The 14848-nt window shown below is 32.8% G+C and overlaps 1 protein-coding gene across 1 annotated transcript; it reads right to left on the bottom strand.

Annotated features, from left to right (window-relative positions):
• Positions 1-11691: 11691 nt before the first annotated feature.
• Positions 11692-13904, bottom strand: LOC130804498 (fasciclin-like arabinogalactan protein 7). Its single transcript, XM_057668954.1, has 2 exons — positions 13753-13904; positions 11692-12683 (listed from the first exon to the last, which is right to left on the bottom strand). Exon 2 carries the CDS (start codon positions 12632-12634, stop codon positions 11873-11875), a length of 762 nt encoding a protein of 253 aa, XP_057524937.1. The 5' UTR covers positions 12635-12683; positions 13753-13904; the 3' UTR covers positions 11692-11872.
• Positions 13905-14848: the final 944 nt, after the last annotated feature.

Raw genomic sequence — 14848 nt, 5'->3', positions numbered from 1 at the left:
ATATCGTTTGTTTAGGAGTGCAAGGAAAAGGGAATGAAAGTTCCTTCCAAATCTTTCCACCTTAGGAGAGATAATATTCTTATTAAAACTTGTCCATATATTTAAATCTCTTCACTCTCATTTTATTATTCAAACAAGAAATTTCCAAATTCTTCCCCTTTATTTTTCTCCATTTCTTTCAATCCAAACACACTTTTAAATCAATTTAATTATTTTGACTTCCCCAAATTACCCTCACTCACCCTTGTTTCTCCTTCTCTATCCTTCTCCTTTGTCTATCCACCCTCCCTAATCCTATCAGCTAGTCTCTTGAGAAATCGTTTCTTTGAGAGACATATCTCAAGCCCAATCCATTAAAATTAATGTCTACTTACCGTATTCTTAATGCCTACTTACAATATTTTAGGAGTAAAAAATATATAATAGGCCGGTCTAACTAGAGACTATCTCTCACAGGAATTTGTGAATCCCTGTAAACCCAATTACTTAATTATTTTCTTGATTTCTTGATTTGGTTTGTTTAAGATAATATAACAAACCCTCTTTGTCATTGTATAAATACATTACCCTCTCTAGTAATAAACAACACAGTTTTTATGATAAATTCTCCACTCTCTATATGGTATCAGAGCTCGATTTTCTTCCCGCACTCCAATTGAATCTATCATCTTCATCTCTCATCCAATAAATTAGTAATCAAGAGTGTGTTGAATCCAGTAATCAATTACCATAGCAATTTCAAAGAATTATCAATTTTTGTTTCTGTAATCGAAGACCATTTGGTTTTCAATCTTCCTGTCTCTGTTTCTGGATAACTCGTAAGCTTCTTCCATCACTGCTTTTGTTTCTGTTTCTGTTTCTGTTGTATCATCACTGCTTCTTCTATGGCTGTCGCATCCTCTCCTCGCATTCTTCCCAATCCTAATGACCCAAATCAACCATTTGTTTACTCTTTCCATCTCCAATGTCATCAAATTATATTCCAAGAATTACTTAGATTGGAAGCTTCAAATCAAAGTTATTCTCAATGGGCATGATCTCATGGGGTATATAGATGGTTCTTGCCCCCAAATAGCTGCCATGATTTTGGAAAACAATACCGAGAAATCGAATCTGGCATTCACTGCTTGGTTTCACCAAGACCAATTGATCTTTGGTGCTCTTGTTGGCACTCTTTCACCAATTCTCATTTCTCTCATTTCTCATTCTAAAACATCCAAAGAATTATGGGATATTGGCAGAAACAATTAACAAAATTAGTCGAGGACACATTAAGCAAAAGAAACATCAACTCAAAGCCATTTCCAAAGGTTCGTCTTCCGTCACTGAGTATATGCACTCAATCAAATCCATTGCCGATGATTTAGCCTCCATGGGTAAGCCTCTTGATCATGAAGATCTTATTGATCGCGTTCTTGATGGGTTATACTCCTCCATCAGTTTTGAAGAACTTCATGAAAATTTGATAAATAAAGAACTTGCATTACAAAAACAAGAATCCTCTCGTCTTGTTTCGATACCCGCCACGGCGTTTACTATGCATTCACGGTCACATAATTTTCGCTCTCGTCCATCTCGTATGAATCCGGACAATTATTTTAGAAATTTCTCCCGATAGTTTGCTGGAAATGGATAGCTTTCACAACCGGCTGTCCATGGGCAGTTTTCGGGTCCCTCTTCTCAGTCCTCTCAACATTCGGGGTCGTCAAAACCATTCTTGGGTAAATGTCAATGGTGTGGAGAACGTGGTCATGTGTTTTTCTCATTGTTCTCAATTCACCCACCAATTTCCCTCCGCTCATCCTCCTTCTACCATTACAAAGTCCGATGCTCGACGTTTTTCTACTCCACCTCAGGCTCATGCTACCAAGATTGCTCCTAAAGCATCTACTCAAGATCCTAATACTTGGCTTCTTGACAGTGGTGCATCTCATCACGTCACCAATGATCTTGCTAATCTTTCCTTACATACTCCTTACGATGGCACCGAAGAGCTAATTCTGGGCGACGGTAAGCCTATTAGCATTCCTCATACAAGTTTTACTAAACTTAACGTTGACTCTAATTCTCTTATGCTACGCAATGTTTTACATGCTCCATCTATTTCTCGCAATATTATTTCTATTTCTCAATTTTGTAAGGATAATAATGTTGTTGTTCAATTCTCATATAATTCTTTTTGTGTGAAGGATACACTATCGGGGAAGATTCTACTTCGAGGCCCACTTAAACAAGGCATCTATGAAATTCTATCCACATCACCGGTTACATTTACCAATCATGTTAAACCTACATATAATGTTTTACATCATAGATTTGAACATCCTTCATTTTCTATTCTAAAACAAATGTGTTCTAGTATTGATATTTTTGTTTCTAAAGAGCAAGCATGTACACGTATTTCGTGCAATGTGAATAAAATGCATCAATTGTCGTTTGCCATCTCTACTATTTCATCTACTGCACCTTTAGAATATATATATATATATATATATATATATATATATATATATATATATATATATATATATATATATATATATATATATATATATATATATATATATATATATATATATATATATATATATATATATATATATATATATATATATATATATATATATATATATATACAGACTTGTGGACATCTCCTGTTGTGTCGTTTGATGGGTATAAATATTATTTGATATTTGTTGATCACTTTACTAAGTACATTTGGTTTTATCCCCTTGGACGCAAATCCGACACTAAAGATGTTTTTATTCGTTTTAGGGCTTTAGTTGAAAAATATTTTGGCATGTCTATACATAACTTATATTCAGATAATGGCACTGAGTATCTCGCTTTAAAAGACATTCTTGCTTTAGATGGTATTACTTGGCTCACTACCCCTCCTCACACACCACAACATAATGGATGTTAACGAGAGACATCATCGTCATATTGTTGAGACTGGTCTTTCTCTTCTGCACCATGCTTCCATGCCTATTCTTTATTGGTCTCTTCCTTTTTTACAGCTGTTTATCTCATCAATCGCATGCCTACTCCTATCTTGAAAAACATATCTCCTTTCACCAAGTTATTCTCTACACTGCCTAATTACACTAAACTTAAGTCTTTTGGTTGTTTGTGTTTCCCTTGGCTTAGGCCATACACTAGTCACAAATTAGACCCAAAGTCGATTGCTTGTGTTTTTGTTGGCTATTCTTCATCACAAAGTGTGTAATATTGTTTAGATCCTAAAATGAATAAAATATTTGTTTCACGACATGTCAAGTTCATTGAAAATATATTTCCTTTTAGTACTCCAGCACACACTTCTTCTCTTCCCCCTGCTGATGTATGGTGTCCTATGGATATCATGATTCTCCCATCTTCGCCTCCATCCTCTACTATTCCTACTCAACTTTCTGCGTCATCTTCCCTTTTCCCTATCTCTTCTTCTTCCACCTCTTCTGATTTGTCTTCCAATTCTACTTCATCATCTTTATCTTCTCCACCACGACTATCACATCAAATGATCACTCGTCTAAAAGATAACATTCGCAAACCTATTGTAACAGACCCAAAATTCTTAATTTTAATCTTCCGATTTATTATTCTGAATTTTCAAATCAAATCTCTAATCCTTTGATTATCCATTTCAAACCATCTTTAATTCCTAAATCTTTTTCGATTTTGTAATTTCTTTCAAATATTAAACTTTAAAATAGCATTTTGTTTAAAATCTTTTTATAAGCACTAAAATATTATTTTATTATTTTATAGTACGAAAGTAAAATTTTATTATTATATTCACGGTTTTGTAAAACGTTACTTTTTAACTTTCTTCCTTAAATTAACATTACTACTTATTATTTAACCTTATAATTTTGATATAATTATTTTATACATAAAAATGAGTCGTATTTTTATTATTAACATTAAGTATAGTTTAAGCAAAATTTTAAATAAACTACATATTTTCATGATCAAATTTACTCATTATTTTAAAGTATATTCACTTGTACATATTAGAACAAAATTTTGATGAACCAAAATCCTTTCTATGGTAACCCATGATGTTCATCACTTACAAAAGCTATCACCATTTCCTTACACAAGTTAACCTTCTTCTACACTCCAAACTCTTACACATTCACTTACACACTCCAACTCTTACACATTCACTTACACACTCTAAATTCCTTACACAAGTTAACCTTCTTCTATACTCCTAACACTCTTTTTCATACAATCTAATGAACTACAAAGTTGCCTAAACCCATTATAAATACCCCCCCTTAGCCATGAGATCACTTACATCACCATCATCAAATCTTTCTAACATTCTTTCTTATATTTTCACTTCATTAAAATCTTATTACATTAATACCTGTAACATCTCGGAATAACTCGGATCGTACGAAAAGAGAAGATGACCTTTTAAAAACAAGTAAATATCGTCCGAGTCAAACCAGGATGTTAGAAGGCAGTTAAAAGACGAATTTGAAATTAAGGAAAGCTTGCGGATCGAGTTCTATTAGTGTTATTATGAACTACTAGATATAAGAAATTCTTAGCAGTGGATAAGAACGAAAAGTTAAATCTACTTATTACAACTTGAGAACGAAAATCGCCTCATAAAACCAAATATTCTTTAAACTTTATTAGAAGTTCTTATCAAAACTTCTGTATCCTAACGATTTATTTCTCCAAGGGACAATCCTCACTCCCCAAACCTGCAACTTAACTTACTGCTAGTCATTGCCCAGATAGGAAACAACATCATCGCAGGGTCGTTAAGACCAAAAGTACACGTCAGCAATCGTCGCATACCAAATAAATAATAACAACAAGAGAAAGTTTTAATTTAATAGCTGTCGATTCACAGAAAAGTACGCTTCGATCATGCTGATAAAGAATAACTATTTTCATGTAAAGATTAGTCAGCCATACTGCTGTACTATCCAGCCATACTGCCGGTACACTCCAATCTCCATAAGTGAGACAATACATTAGGGGGAGCTAACCCCTAAGCAAGTCTCTACCATAGACACTCGCCTTACTTCGGTGCCTATGGTTAAGTATGCATACCCCCGCGGTGGCTCATAATGCCCCCATATACCGCGAGTAATTCATTTCCACCAATTGACGTCATACTACGTCCACTTTAAGGTTAGTGAGGTCATACTACCTCTGCTTATCAAAAAAAATGTATAAAAAATTATTTATTCGGAAAGATAACATTATTCATACTATATATATCCATGCTTTACTTTTGTATACCATTATTATATGATACATCGGACTAAATGCGAACTTCGCTGCGTGTACATACCTTAAGCAAGATAACCAATTCACAAGCGTCTTAATCAATTCCCGGTCACGAATCGACTTCCTACAAGGTTCAATCGTATTCGGGAAACAAGCACACATACACATTTTCCTCAAATCATCCATAACACACATATACAATCACATCCATACCTAGAATTCTACACACAACATGAACATCCATCACATACTATAACATGGTAAATACACAAAACAGGACAGCCTATACAATCTGTCCAGAAACTCAACTTAAAACTGTCAAACTGAAAATTCGACTTCACCGTTGCGTCCGGAGGCGTCAAAACCCCCGGGTACCAATTTTCATAATTCATAATGTACTCTAAGTATTTTTAACCTATTTTCAAGCCAAAAAGTGTCCCAAAAACAGATTTTTTTAACATTTTTATAACCCTACGGGATTCACCAAAATTTCATCAACAAATGAATTCCAAATGGTACATTGCCTATTAAATATCAATGACCAAATTTATATAATTCTTATGAACCATCTTTGAGATTAAATTCATTGTTCAACAATAATTTCTTTAACCACACACATTTTTTTTTACATGAACATTCATTTTTATATATAAATTTCAAAATTACCCATCACACAAACCAATCCTATTCTTCACATATATGCATATCTAAAAACTCTAAAAAGAAACATTCTTCATCAATTTAGATAGAAAAATACATCCCATAATCATACATGAAATTTTAAATTCTTAAATTAAATATGAATTATAAGATAAAACATATAATAATCATAGAATTTTAAATTAAAACTTAAGAATCAACATAGATTAAGAATTACACTTACAATTGTAAAGGAAAACACCTAATGATCAAGTGTAATGGAGTTAGGAATGTGGATTAGGAGGAATTTTGAAAGGATGTGTTTTTTTTTGTCCTTCGAAACTTTAGAAATGAAAGGATGTAAAAATGAAAATGATTAAGGAATTAAGAAGGGTTAATTATATGGGATTAATGCCTTGATCCTTCATTACCCTAAGGGAGTTACAAGCTCCACCAAGAGTCCCTCCTATTTTCTTTTTTTTTTTTGAAATAAAAGATGGGTTAAGGAAAAGTTTGGGCCCAAATAATTCTAATTGCCAAAAAGGATTGTAAATCTCATGACCAAGCCCAATAATAAATAAAATATATATATACATATATATATATATATATATATATATATATATATATATATAAATAATATTACTAGTAAATTATTAAATATATCGGGGAAAAAAAATCGGGAAAATATCGGGGTGTTACAGACTACCCCCTTAAAAAGGTTTTGACCCCAAAACCACACTTATCATAACACATAACCACAAAACAAGTAAAACGAACTTAATCAATATACACACATACACAAAGCAACCCAAAACCTAAATCGCGCGAAAATCCTATCGCCTTCTACCCCCCTTAACGAAGTTACGTCCCCGTAACTTACTAACCCGAGAGAAAAGGTGAGGATACTGCTCTCGCATGGAGTCTTCCGTCTCCCAGGTTGCCTCTTGTGAGCGGTGATTGGACCATAATACTTTAACCATGGTGATATCCCTCCGACGAGTACTACGGACCTTCTTATCCAATATCCGGACAGGCTGTTCCTCATAGGTTAGGCTCTCATCAAGTTCTAACGGCTCTGGATCTAATACATGAGAAGAGGCTGCGACGTAACGCTTCAACTGAGAAATGTGAAAAACGTCGTGCACCTTACCCAGAGCATTAGGCAATGCTAACCGATAGGCTAACTTCCCTACTTTCTCCACAATGTCATAAGGACCTATGAAACGTGGGCTTAACATTCCACGAGCACCAAAACGAACTACTCCTTTCATTGGAGACACACGAAGTAGACACTTGTCACCCGCTTCAAATTCATCAGGCCGACGTCGGAGATCGGCGTACGACTTTTGTCTATCTTGGGCTGCTTTCATTTTCTCGCGAATTAACTTTACTTGTTCAGTCATCTGAACAAGCATTTCAGGTCCTAAGGTGACAGATTCAGTAAATCATCACAGCATACAGGACTACGACGCTTACGACCATAAAGTGCTTCAAATGGAGCCATTTGAATCGTAGCTTGGTGACTGTTATTATAAGAGAACTCTACCAGATCCAAATGTTTATCCCATGAACCTTGCCATTCCATGGCTATCGCTCTCAACATGTCGTCCAGTATTTGATTGACGCGTTCCGTCTGACCATCGGTCATTGGGTAGAAGGACGTACTATGAAGAAGGGTGGTCCCCAACGCTTGTTGTAGTGATTTTCAGAAATGTGACAAATATTAAGTATCCCGATCAGAAATAATAGTACGAGGTATTCCATGATAGCGAATCACGTACTTAATATAAGCACAAGCAAGTTGTTCCATATCCCACTTACAATTCATTGGAATAAACCTTGCCGACTTAGTAAGTCTGTCCACGATAACCCAAAGAGTATCATTACCGGCTCTTATTCGAGGCAAACCCAACACAAAGTCCATGGAAATTTCGTCCCACTTCCATATCGGAATTTCTAGAGGTTGTAATAATCCGACAGGTCTCTTATGCTCACTCTTGACCTTTTGACACGTTAAGCACTTAGCAACAAATTCTGCAATATTCAAGGTTGTTTGGATGATGATGTTTATGTTACTCAGCCTCCTGGATATATTGATGCTACTAACCCGTATTATGTGTGCAAATTAAAAAAGGCGTTTTATGGGCTTAAACAGGCTCCCCGGGCATGGTTTAAACAATTAAGTTCTTTTCTTCTCTTCATGGGTTTCAAGAATTTCATTTGTGATTCTTCGCTTTTCATTTATCTACATAATAATTTATGCATTTATGTCTTGGTTTATGTTGATGACATAGTTGTTACGGCTAATGATGACACTGTTCTTAACAAGTTTATTACCAGGCTATCTGCTCGCTTTTCATTAAAAGATCTTGGTCTTCTATCTTACTTCCTTGGCGTTGCGGTTCAACACACTTCCCAAGGACTTGTTCTCAGTCAACGGCAATACATTCTTGATCTTCTTGTTAAAAGCAAAATGGCTCATGCTAAGCCTACTTTTACACCACTTGTAGTTGATCCTCATCTAACCAAACCAGGTTCTCCATATTCCAATCCACCTGAGTATCATGGCAGTCTACAATATCTTGGCCTTACACGTCTCGATGTGGCCTTTGCTGTCAACAAATTAGCACAATATATGCTATCTCCTACCGATGATCATTGGAATGCTTTGAAACGACTTCTTCGCTATCTTGTGGGCACTATTGACTATGGCTTGATTCTCCGTAATAATTCTCCTCTTTCTCTTCATGCTTTTTCGGATGCGGGTTGGGCTCGAGACAAAGATGATTATAACTCTACCTCAGTTTATATTGTGTACCTTGGCTCAAATCCTATATCATGGTCTTCTCGCAAACAACGCACTCGTGCACACTCGTCTATGGAGGCCGATTATAGAGGGGTCGCTTCCACCACCGCTGAGCTTCTTTGGTTGAAGAATTTATTCATTGAAATCGGTCTACCATTCTCCTCCAAACCGGTTATTTATTGTGATAACTTGGGTGCTACATATGTTAGTGCTAACCCCGTCTTTCATTCTAAGATGAAAAATTTGGGTCTAGACTATCATTTTGTTCGAGAAAATATGCAAGCTGGTTCTCTACGAGTTTCCTTTATTTCCACCCATGATCAAGTGGCTGACTTGTTAACTAAGCCACTTCCTCGGTTGTTATTTCAGAAGTTTGTTAGCAAAATTGGTCTTCTTTCTCACAAGCTCATTTTGAAGGGGATGTAAACCCAATTACTTAATTATTTTCTTGATTTCCTGATTTGATTTGTTTGAGGATAATATAACAAACCGTCTTTGTCATTGTATAAATACATTATCCTCTCTAGTAATAAACAACACAGTTTTTATGATTAAATTCTTCCACTCTCTATAATCCCTATTACCCTTTTTTTTCTTTCTTCCTTTTCTCCTTTTCCTTTAATAGGAAAGTCAAAAACAAAAATGATAAAGAAATCAAAATGAAAAACTGCAAAATATTTTCAAAATAAAAACTAATCAAAATGCATTTTGGTTCAATTTTAGATTTGATGATGGTATCAAAATAATCAATTGTGGATTTTAAAGTGGGATGGAATCAGAGACGGAATAAAAAATAATAAATTTTGAAAAGTCCTATGCGATATCAAAAATTATAATATTTTGCTAACTTTTTATTTTTAAATAACTAACTTATACTATGTAATTTAATATTAAAACTGTTAATTTTTTAGGCTCTATACAATCGAATATACTCGAACTTGCAATGAATGTCCATATTTTGAGAAACTCATGAACATGATCTCCCTCCTTGGTCTTGGGTTTGCTGCACAAATCCACTTTTCCTCACTATCCATGACACTATCCATGAAACAATTGTTACTCTCAATACTATAATAATTGATTAATTAACGAAAAATAAATATTAATAATTCAATTTTTCATTCATTCATTGTGAATAATTTTAATTTTAGATTATATTTTAATAAATTAACCTTTATTCTTATTTTGCTGTCACCATACTAATAGTTAGGATAATAGTAAACTAATGACAAATGTTAAATTATTATAAAATAAAATATTATGTTGATAGCAAACTAAGGATAAAGATGGGATTATTGAAAAATAATCCAAACATTGGTTTATTCTTAGCGGATAAGTGAAAAATAGAATTATCAAAAAATAGGATGTTAATTTTGGAAAATTATCGATAATAAACTAGTAAGATATTTGCTAAATAATTTCACCTGTTGTTTATAACCATATTCACCTCTTGATTATTTTTAGAATTAATTGTATTTGCAAAATATAAATTTTATCTAATGTTTATAACCATATTCAATGTCTAACAATTAGAAAGAATTTATTTTAAAATAAATAATAATTAAATTTATTTTTAACGGATTGATAAAGATTGATTTATCTTTTGACTATCTTTCCATTAATATACTTTTGATAGTAATTAGAAAGATTGAATCTTTTGGCATATCACTCTTAAATGTTAATTGCAATTTGCAAAAATATACACTTAACTTAATAATTCAGTTATTTCAATTTGCTTATTTCACATGTTTTTAGAAAATGGGTTTCCATTAATTGTTTCAATTTTCTTCAATTAGTCTAATACTCTAATGGCTATGCAAACTAATTATCTTTTTATCAGCAGAAAAACAGGTTTCTTCATTGGGCAGTAAGTCATTAGTGACAACCACAAATATTTGATGTTATTTCAAATCAATTTTAAAAATTTAAAAGTTAAGAGATATAACAATATAATTATTAATCTAAAAAAAATCATAAATTAGTTTAGTGGTTAAAACTTTTCTTTTTATTGTTGTGATTAAAATTTGATTCTCAACGTAAAGGGTAAAAAATAATTTTCCATTCCTCTTATGAATTCTTTAGTCTAACCCTAAATTGAAAAAAATTTCTTTTCTCTAATAACCAGCAGACTTTTAAGTCTTACTCGATAAAAAACAATTATTAAACCATAAGTGCAAGACTATTAGAGAAAAACATAGTTTAAGAATTAATATGGCGTTGTAGAGTGTGTCTTTCACTTTTTCAAATTGTTATCCTTCATCTTAAATTAGTGCCAAAGAAATAGACTCACGTACAAATGAGTGAAAATCAAGAAAAATAAGTAAAAATGATGAAATATATATTTTATCAGAAAGTGAAAGATATGCGTAAATAAAATAAAAATAAAAGTTAAATGAGTGAATGAGATCAAAAAAAATTATAAATTATATTCAAAAATTAAATAAAACAAATTTAATGAGACAAACTAAATAAAGCTAAATCTACAGGCAATATAAAGTTTTTAACATCACTTCACTCTAACTCTCAAGTATATATCAATAAATGTGTATGATTAGATTATATAACTTTTAATCATCAAAGTGAGCAACTTGATGGGAACAAAAGTGCACCTAAATGGCACCTTCCTTGTATATCAAGATGCAAAACCATATGCAAGGTAAAGTAAAAGGTGCTCTTTATTAACTTGTTTGTACATCTACGTCTCAGTCAGATTCCATTTCAATAACCTAATGTTATTTCAAAAGTTATTAAGTGTCTCCCATTTCATCTAATTGTGCGGAAATAATTCGTCCCGTCTCTATATAAAAACACATATATACTATAGTACATTTTGATTGGAATTTTGAATTACATAAAATGAGATGCATATTTGTATATCTCAAGTTATTAATACAGGTACGTATCCAAGTGTCGAATATGTCTAAAATGAAAAGTCAGAATAACATAAATATCAAGAAAACAAGTCTCACAAACCTAAAATAAACTAAAAGAACTAATAATGATAGGCATGGTACTAATAATCAATCTCACATTCACATACAATGTTTTTCAATGTATAATCTCTTGTGCACAAAATGCCTTAATAAAAAAATCATAAAACAATCAAAAGGAACTATTAGGAAAAAACCCATTACATATAAGCTAAATCACCAACAAAATCCCTTCTTACAAGAACAAAACAAGTCCTCCAGCTAATGCCAGAGCTAAACTAGCCATAGCTCGACACGAGTTAGACGCATTTAATGGCGAGGTAGTGGGCGTGTCTGCGTCCTTTGGCGCGTCTGCAGGAGCATCAGCAGTCGGGGCTACATCAGGAGCTGGGGCAGGAGCCGGCATAGGAGGAATGTTGGTACCAAAGATCGCCTCAGGAAGGAGAACCTTATCAACCTGGTAAATACCAACAGGTTCAGTAGACCAAACACTGCTACTAATCTTAGTGACACTCCACCCTGAAGTCATATGGATAGTACCCGAAACATCAGTGAAGTTCAACAAGTAATCGCCCCCAGCGAGGGTGTTGACACCCCCGATTCCACTAAGGTTTCGAAAGTCCGCAAGAGAGTAGTAGTGAGGCAAAGCATGGAATAGGCACAACTTTTTGAGTTGGTCTTGGGTTAGGTTCGACAAAGACGGCTTCTTAAGAGACGAAAAGGCGCTATCTTTGGGTACGAAAAGGGTTAAACCTTCATCAGTGTTGTTGGCTTGGTTTTGTAAAGTGTCAATAACTTTGGTTGATTCAAGGTAGTTTAAGAAAGTATGAAATGGGCCAGCTACACTTAGTAGTTCAGTCAAGTTTACATAGGTTGGTCCTGGTGCAGGGGCTGGGGCTGGTGATGGGGTTGGAACTCCCTTTTTTTGACCATTTACCATAGATGTACTTAACATTAACAAAGTTGTGGTAAACACAAGAATCATGGTTTTGTCCATTTCTATTTTGGGTAATTTTATAGATTTTCCGAAAATTCTTTCCAAATTCCTGCAAATTGACCAAAACCCATAAAGAAAATTACACAACAGTCAAAAATTTCTCAAATTATAATAGAACTACTTCTATTATGCAATAGGGAAATAATTTTCTAGGCTTGGTTTATTTTTCAAAAGACAAGTGCTCAAATAAGACGGTCTCACATTGAGACCGTAATTGTTAGGTTGATCCAATATACACTTACCGTCTTAAAGTGAACAAGTATAACATTAAAATAATACTTACAATCTTTGGGGACTAAGAAAATATACACTTACGGTCTCACATTAGAGAAATAGATTAGTTACATGGTCTTTCATAGCGAGACAGTCTCATACAAGACACTTGTTTTCAAATTATTTTTGAAATTTTGGGGACTAAGAAAATAATTTAAACTATAATAAAAAAAATAATGTAAACTAATATCTGAGGCGCTTCGAGTTAAGGGTATGATGCAATCAACATCTTAATTCTTACATATGTTTAAAACTACCTTTGTTATGGAAGTGAATTTCTACTAAATTGACACTTGAACAACCATCATGCCACAATAGAGGAAATCTAGGCCAAAGCTTGCCTATATGACCAGGGTCATTTAATCAAAATCCCTATTAATATTGAATATTGAATTGTATAACATATACAACATATATAAATGACAGTCGGGTTGGTTCTTTACACACATAAAGACGAGTATTCGACCCACACTATATGATGGTTTTACCCTTGTGCCACAGAATCAAGCAATTACAGATCTTGGCCAATCAACACTGTTGGATTCAGAAAACAACTCCATATACTAAAAACAAATTGAGAAGTTCAACATATTTCTTTACTAAAGATCATAATAAACTTCTTCAAAATGGTCAAAATCAGTAGGTTTTCAGTAAAAAGACATGATTTTTTTTGCATATCTTATTATTGGGGAGTAATGTACATTAATGCAAATAGATCTAGATCAGTTAACATAAGTATAATGTACCCAGAAAACAGAAAAAACAGCCCACTAACATAGAAATAAATCAATACACAATCAAACCCAGAAATCATGAAATGGAAGGAAAAAAGTTAGAGGACAAACCTGAAAAGAGGAATTCAGAGAACTAAAAGAAAAGAAATGAGAGAGTAACAACTGTTAGAGAAGGCTAAAATGTGAGTGTATTTAAAGGGCAAGTGTTGTTGGCAGGTAAAAGCTTACAAAAGCAGCTGTTGAGCTGGGATTTTGAGATTAAAAAGGATTTGGTTGGTGCTTTTCTAAATCAGTATAAAAAGATAAGAAAAAGATTTATAAAATAATCAAATAGAAAAAGAAAAATAAAATTATTAAAATTATAGACTTATAAATATTTGCCATCTACATGTGATTTATCAAATTGGTAAATCACGGTTATTTACCTAGAAAACCTCGTGCTCAAATACATAAATTTTCACATATAAAGGATATGTTTTGGAACAGGTGGTTAGCAAGAACTATTGGATAGTTTGATTAGATGAAAATATTGACTTATTTGTTAGTTATTAAGCTAGTTGATTTCCAAAACTTTGATAAAAAATCACTTTTTAGCTATTTAATTATTATTTCACCAACAAAAAATATTAAAAGTTAAAAGTTCAATATAAAAAAACAAATAATTCATTTTTCTCACACACTAAAATAAAAAATATATATATATATATATATATATATATATATATATATATATATATATATATATATATTTTCTCTGTTGTTTTTACTTGCATAATTTATTTTTTCCCCAATACAAATAAAAAAAAATTATGGAAACTAAATATCAAAAATTTTTGAATCACAAATGATTCATAGTGATTTAATAAAATTTATATGACTAGATTTTCAATTATAAATTAACAATAATAAATAAGTCAATATGATTAATTAATATTGTCTTAAAAAATGAAATATAATGGTATTTGAGTACTTGATGGAAAATGAGATCTAATGTGGATGAGTAAGGTGGGATTTCAAAATCAATCCCTGAACATAGAATTGTTTACAATTGGGTCTCCAACCTTGCACTATACCCCATCATCAATCATCATCTTGACTCGCCTATGTAGGATAATTTGTACTTTGTAGGGATATTTAAGGGTTTTCTCTTTCTATTCTAATATGCATTATCTAATATGAGAATTAGTATGGAAGCGTTTTTGGTTGT

This window comes from Amaranthus tricolor, chromosome 17 (assembly GCF_026212465.1).
Source record: "Amaranthus tricolor cultivar Red isolate AtriRed21 chromosome 17, ASM2621246v1, whole genome shotgun sequence".
Taxonomy (NCBI): Eukaryota; Viridiplantae; Streptophyta; class Magnoliopsida; order Caryophyllales; family Amaranthaceae; genus Amaranthus; species Amaranthus tricolor.
This window is presented reverse-complemented; position numbering and strand designations above follow the sequence as displayed.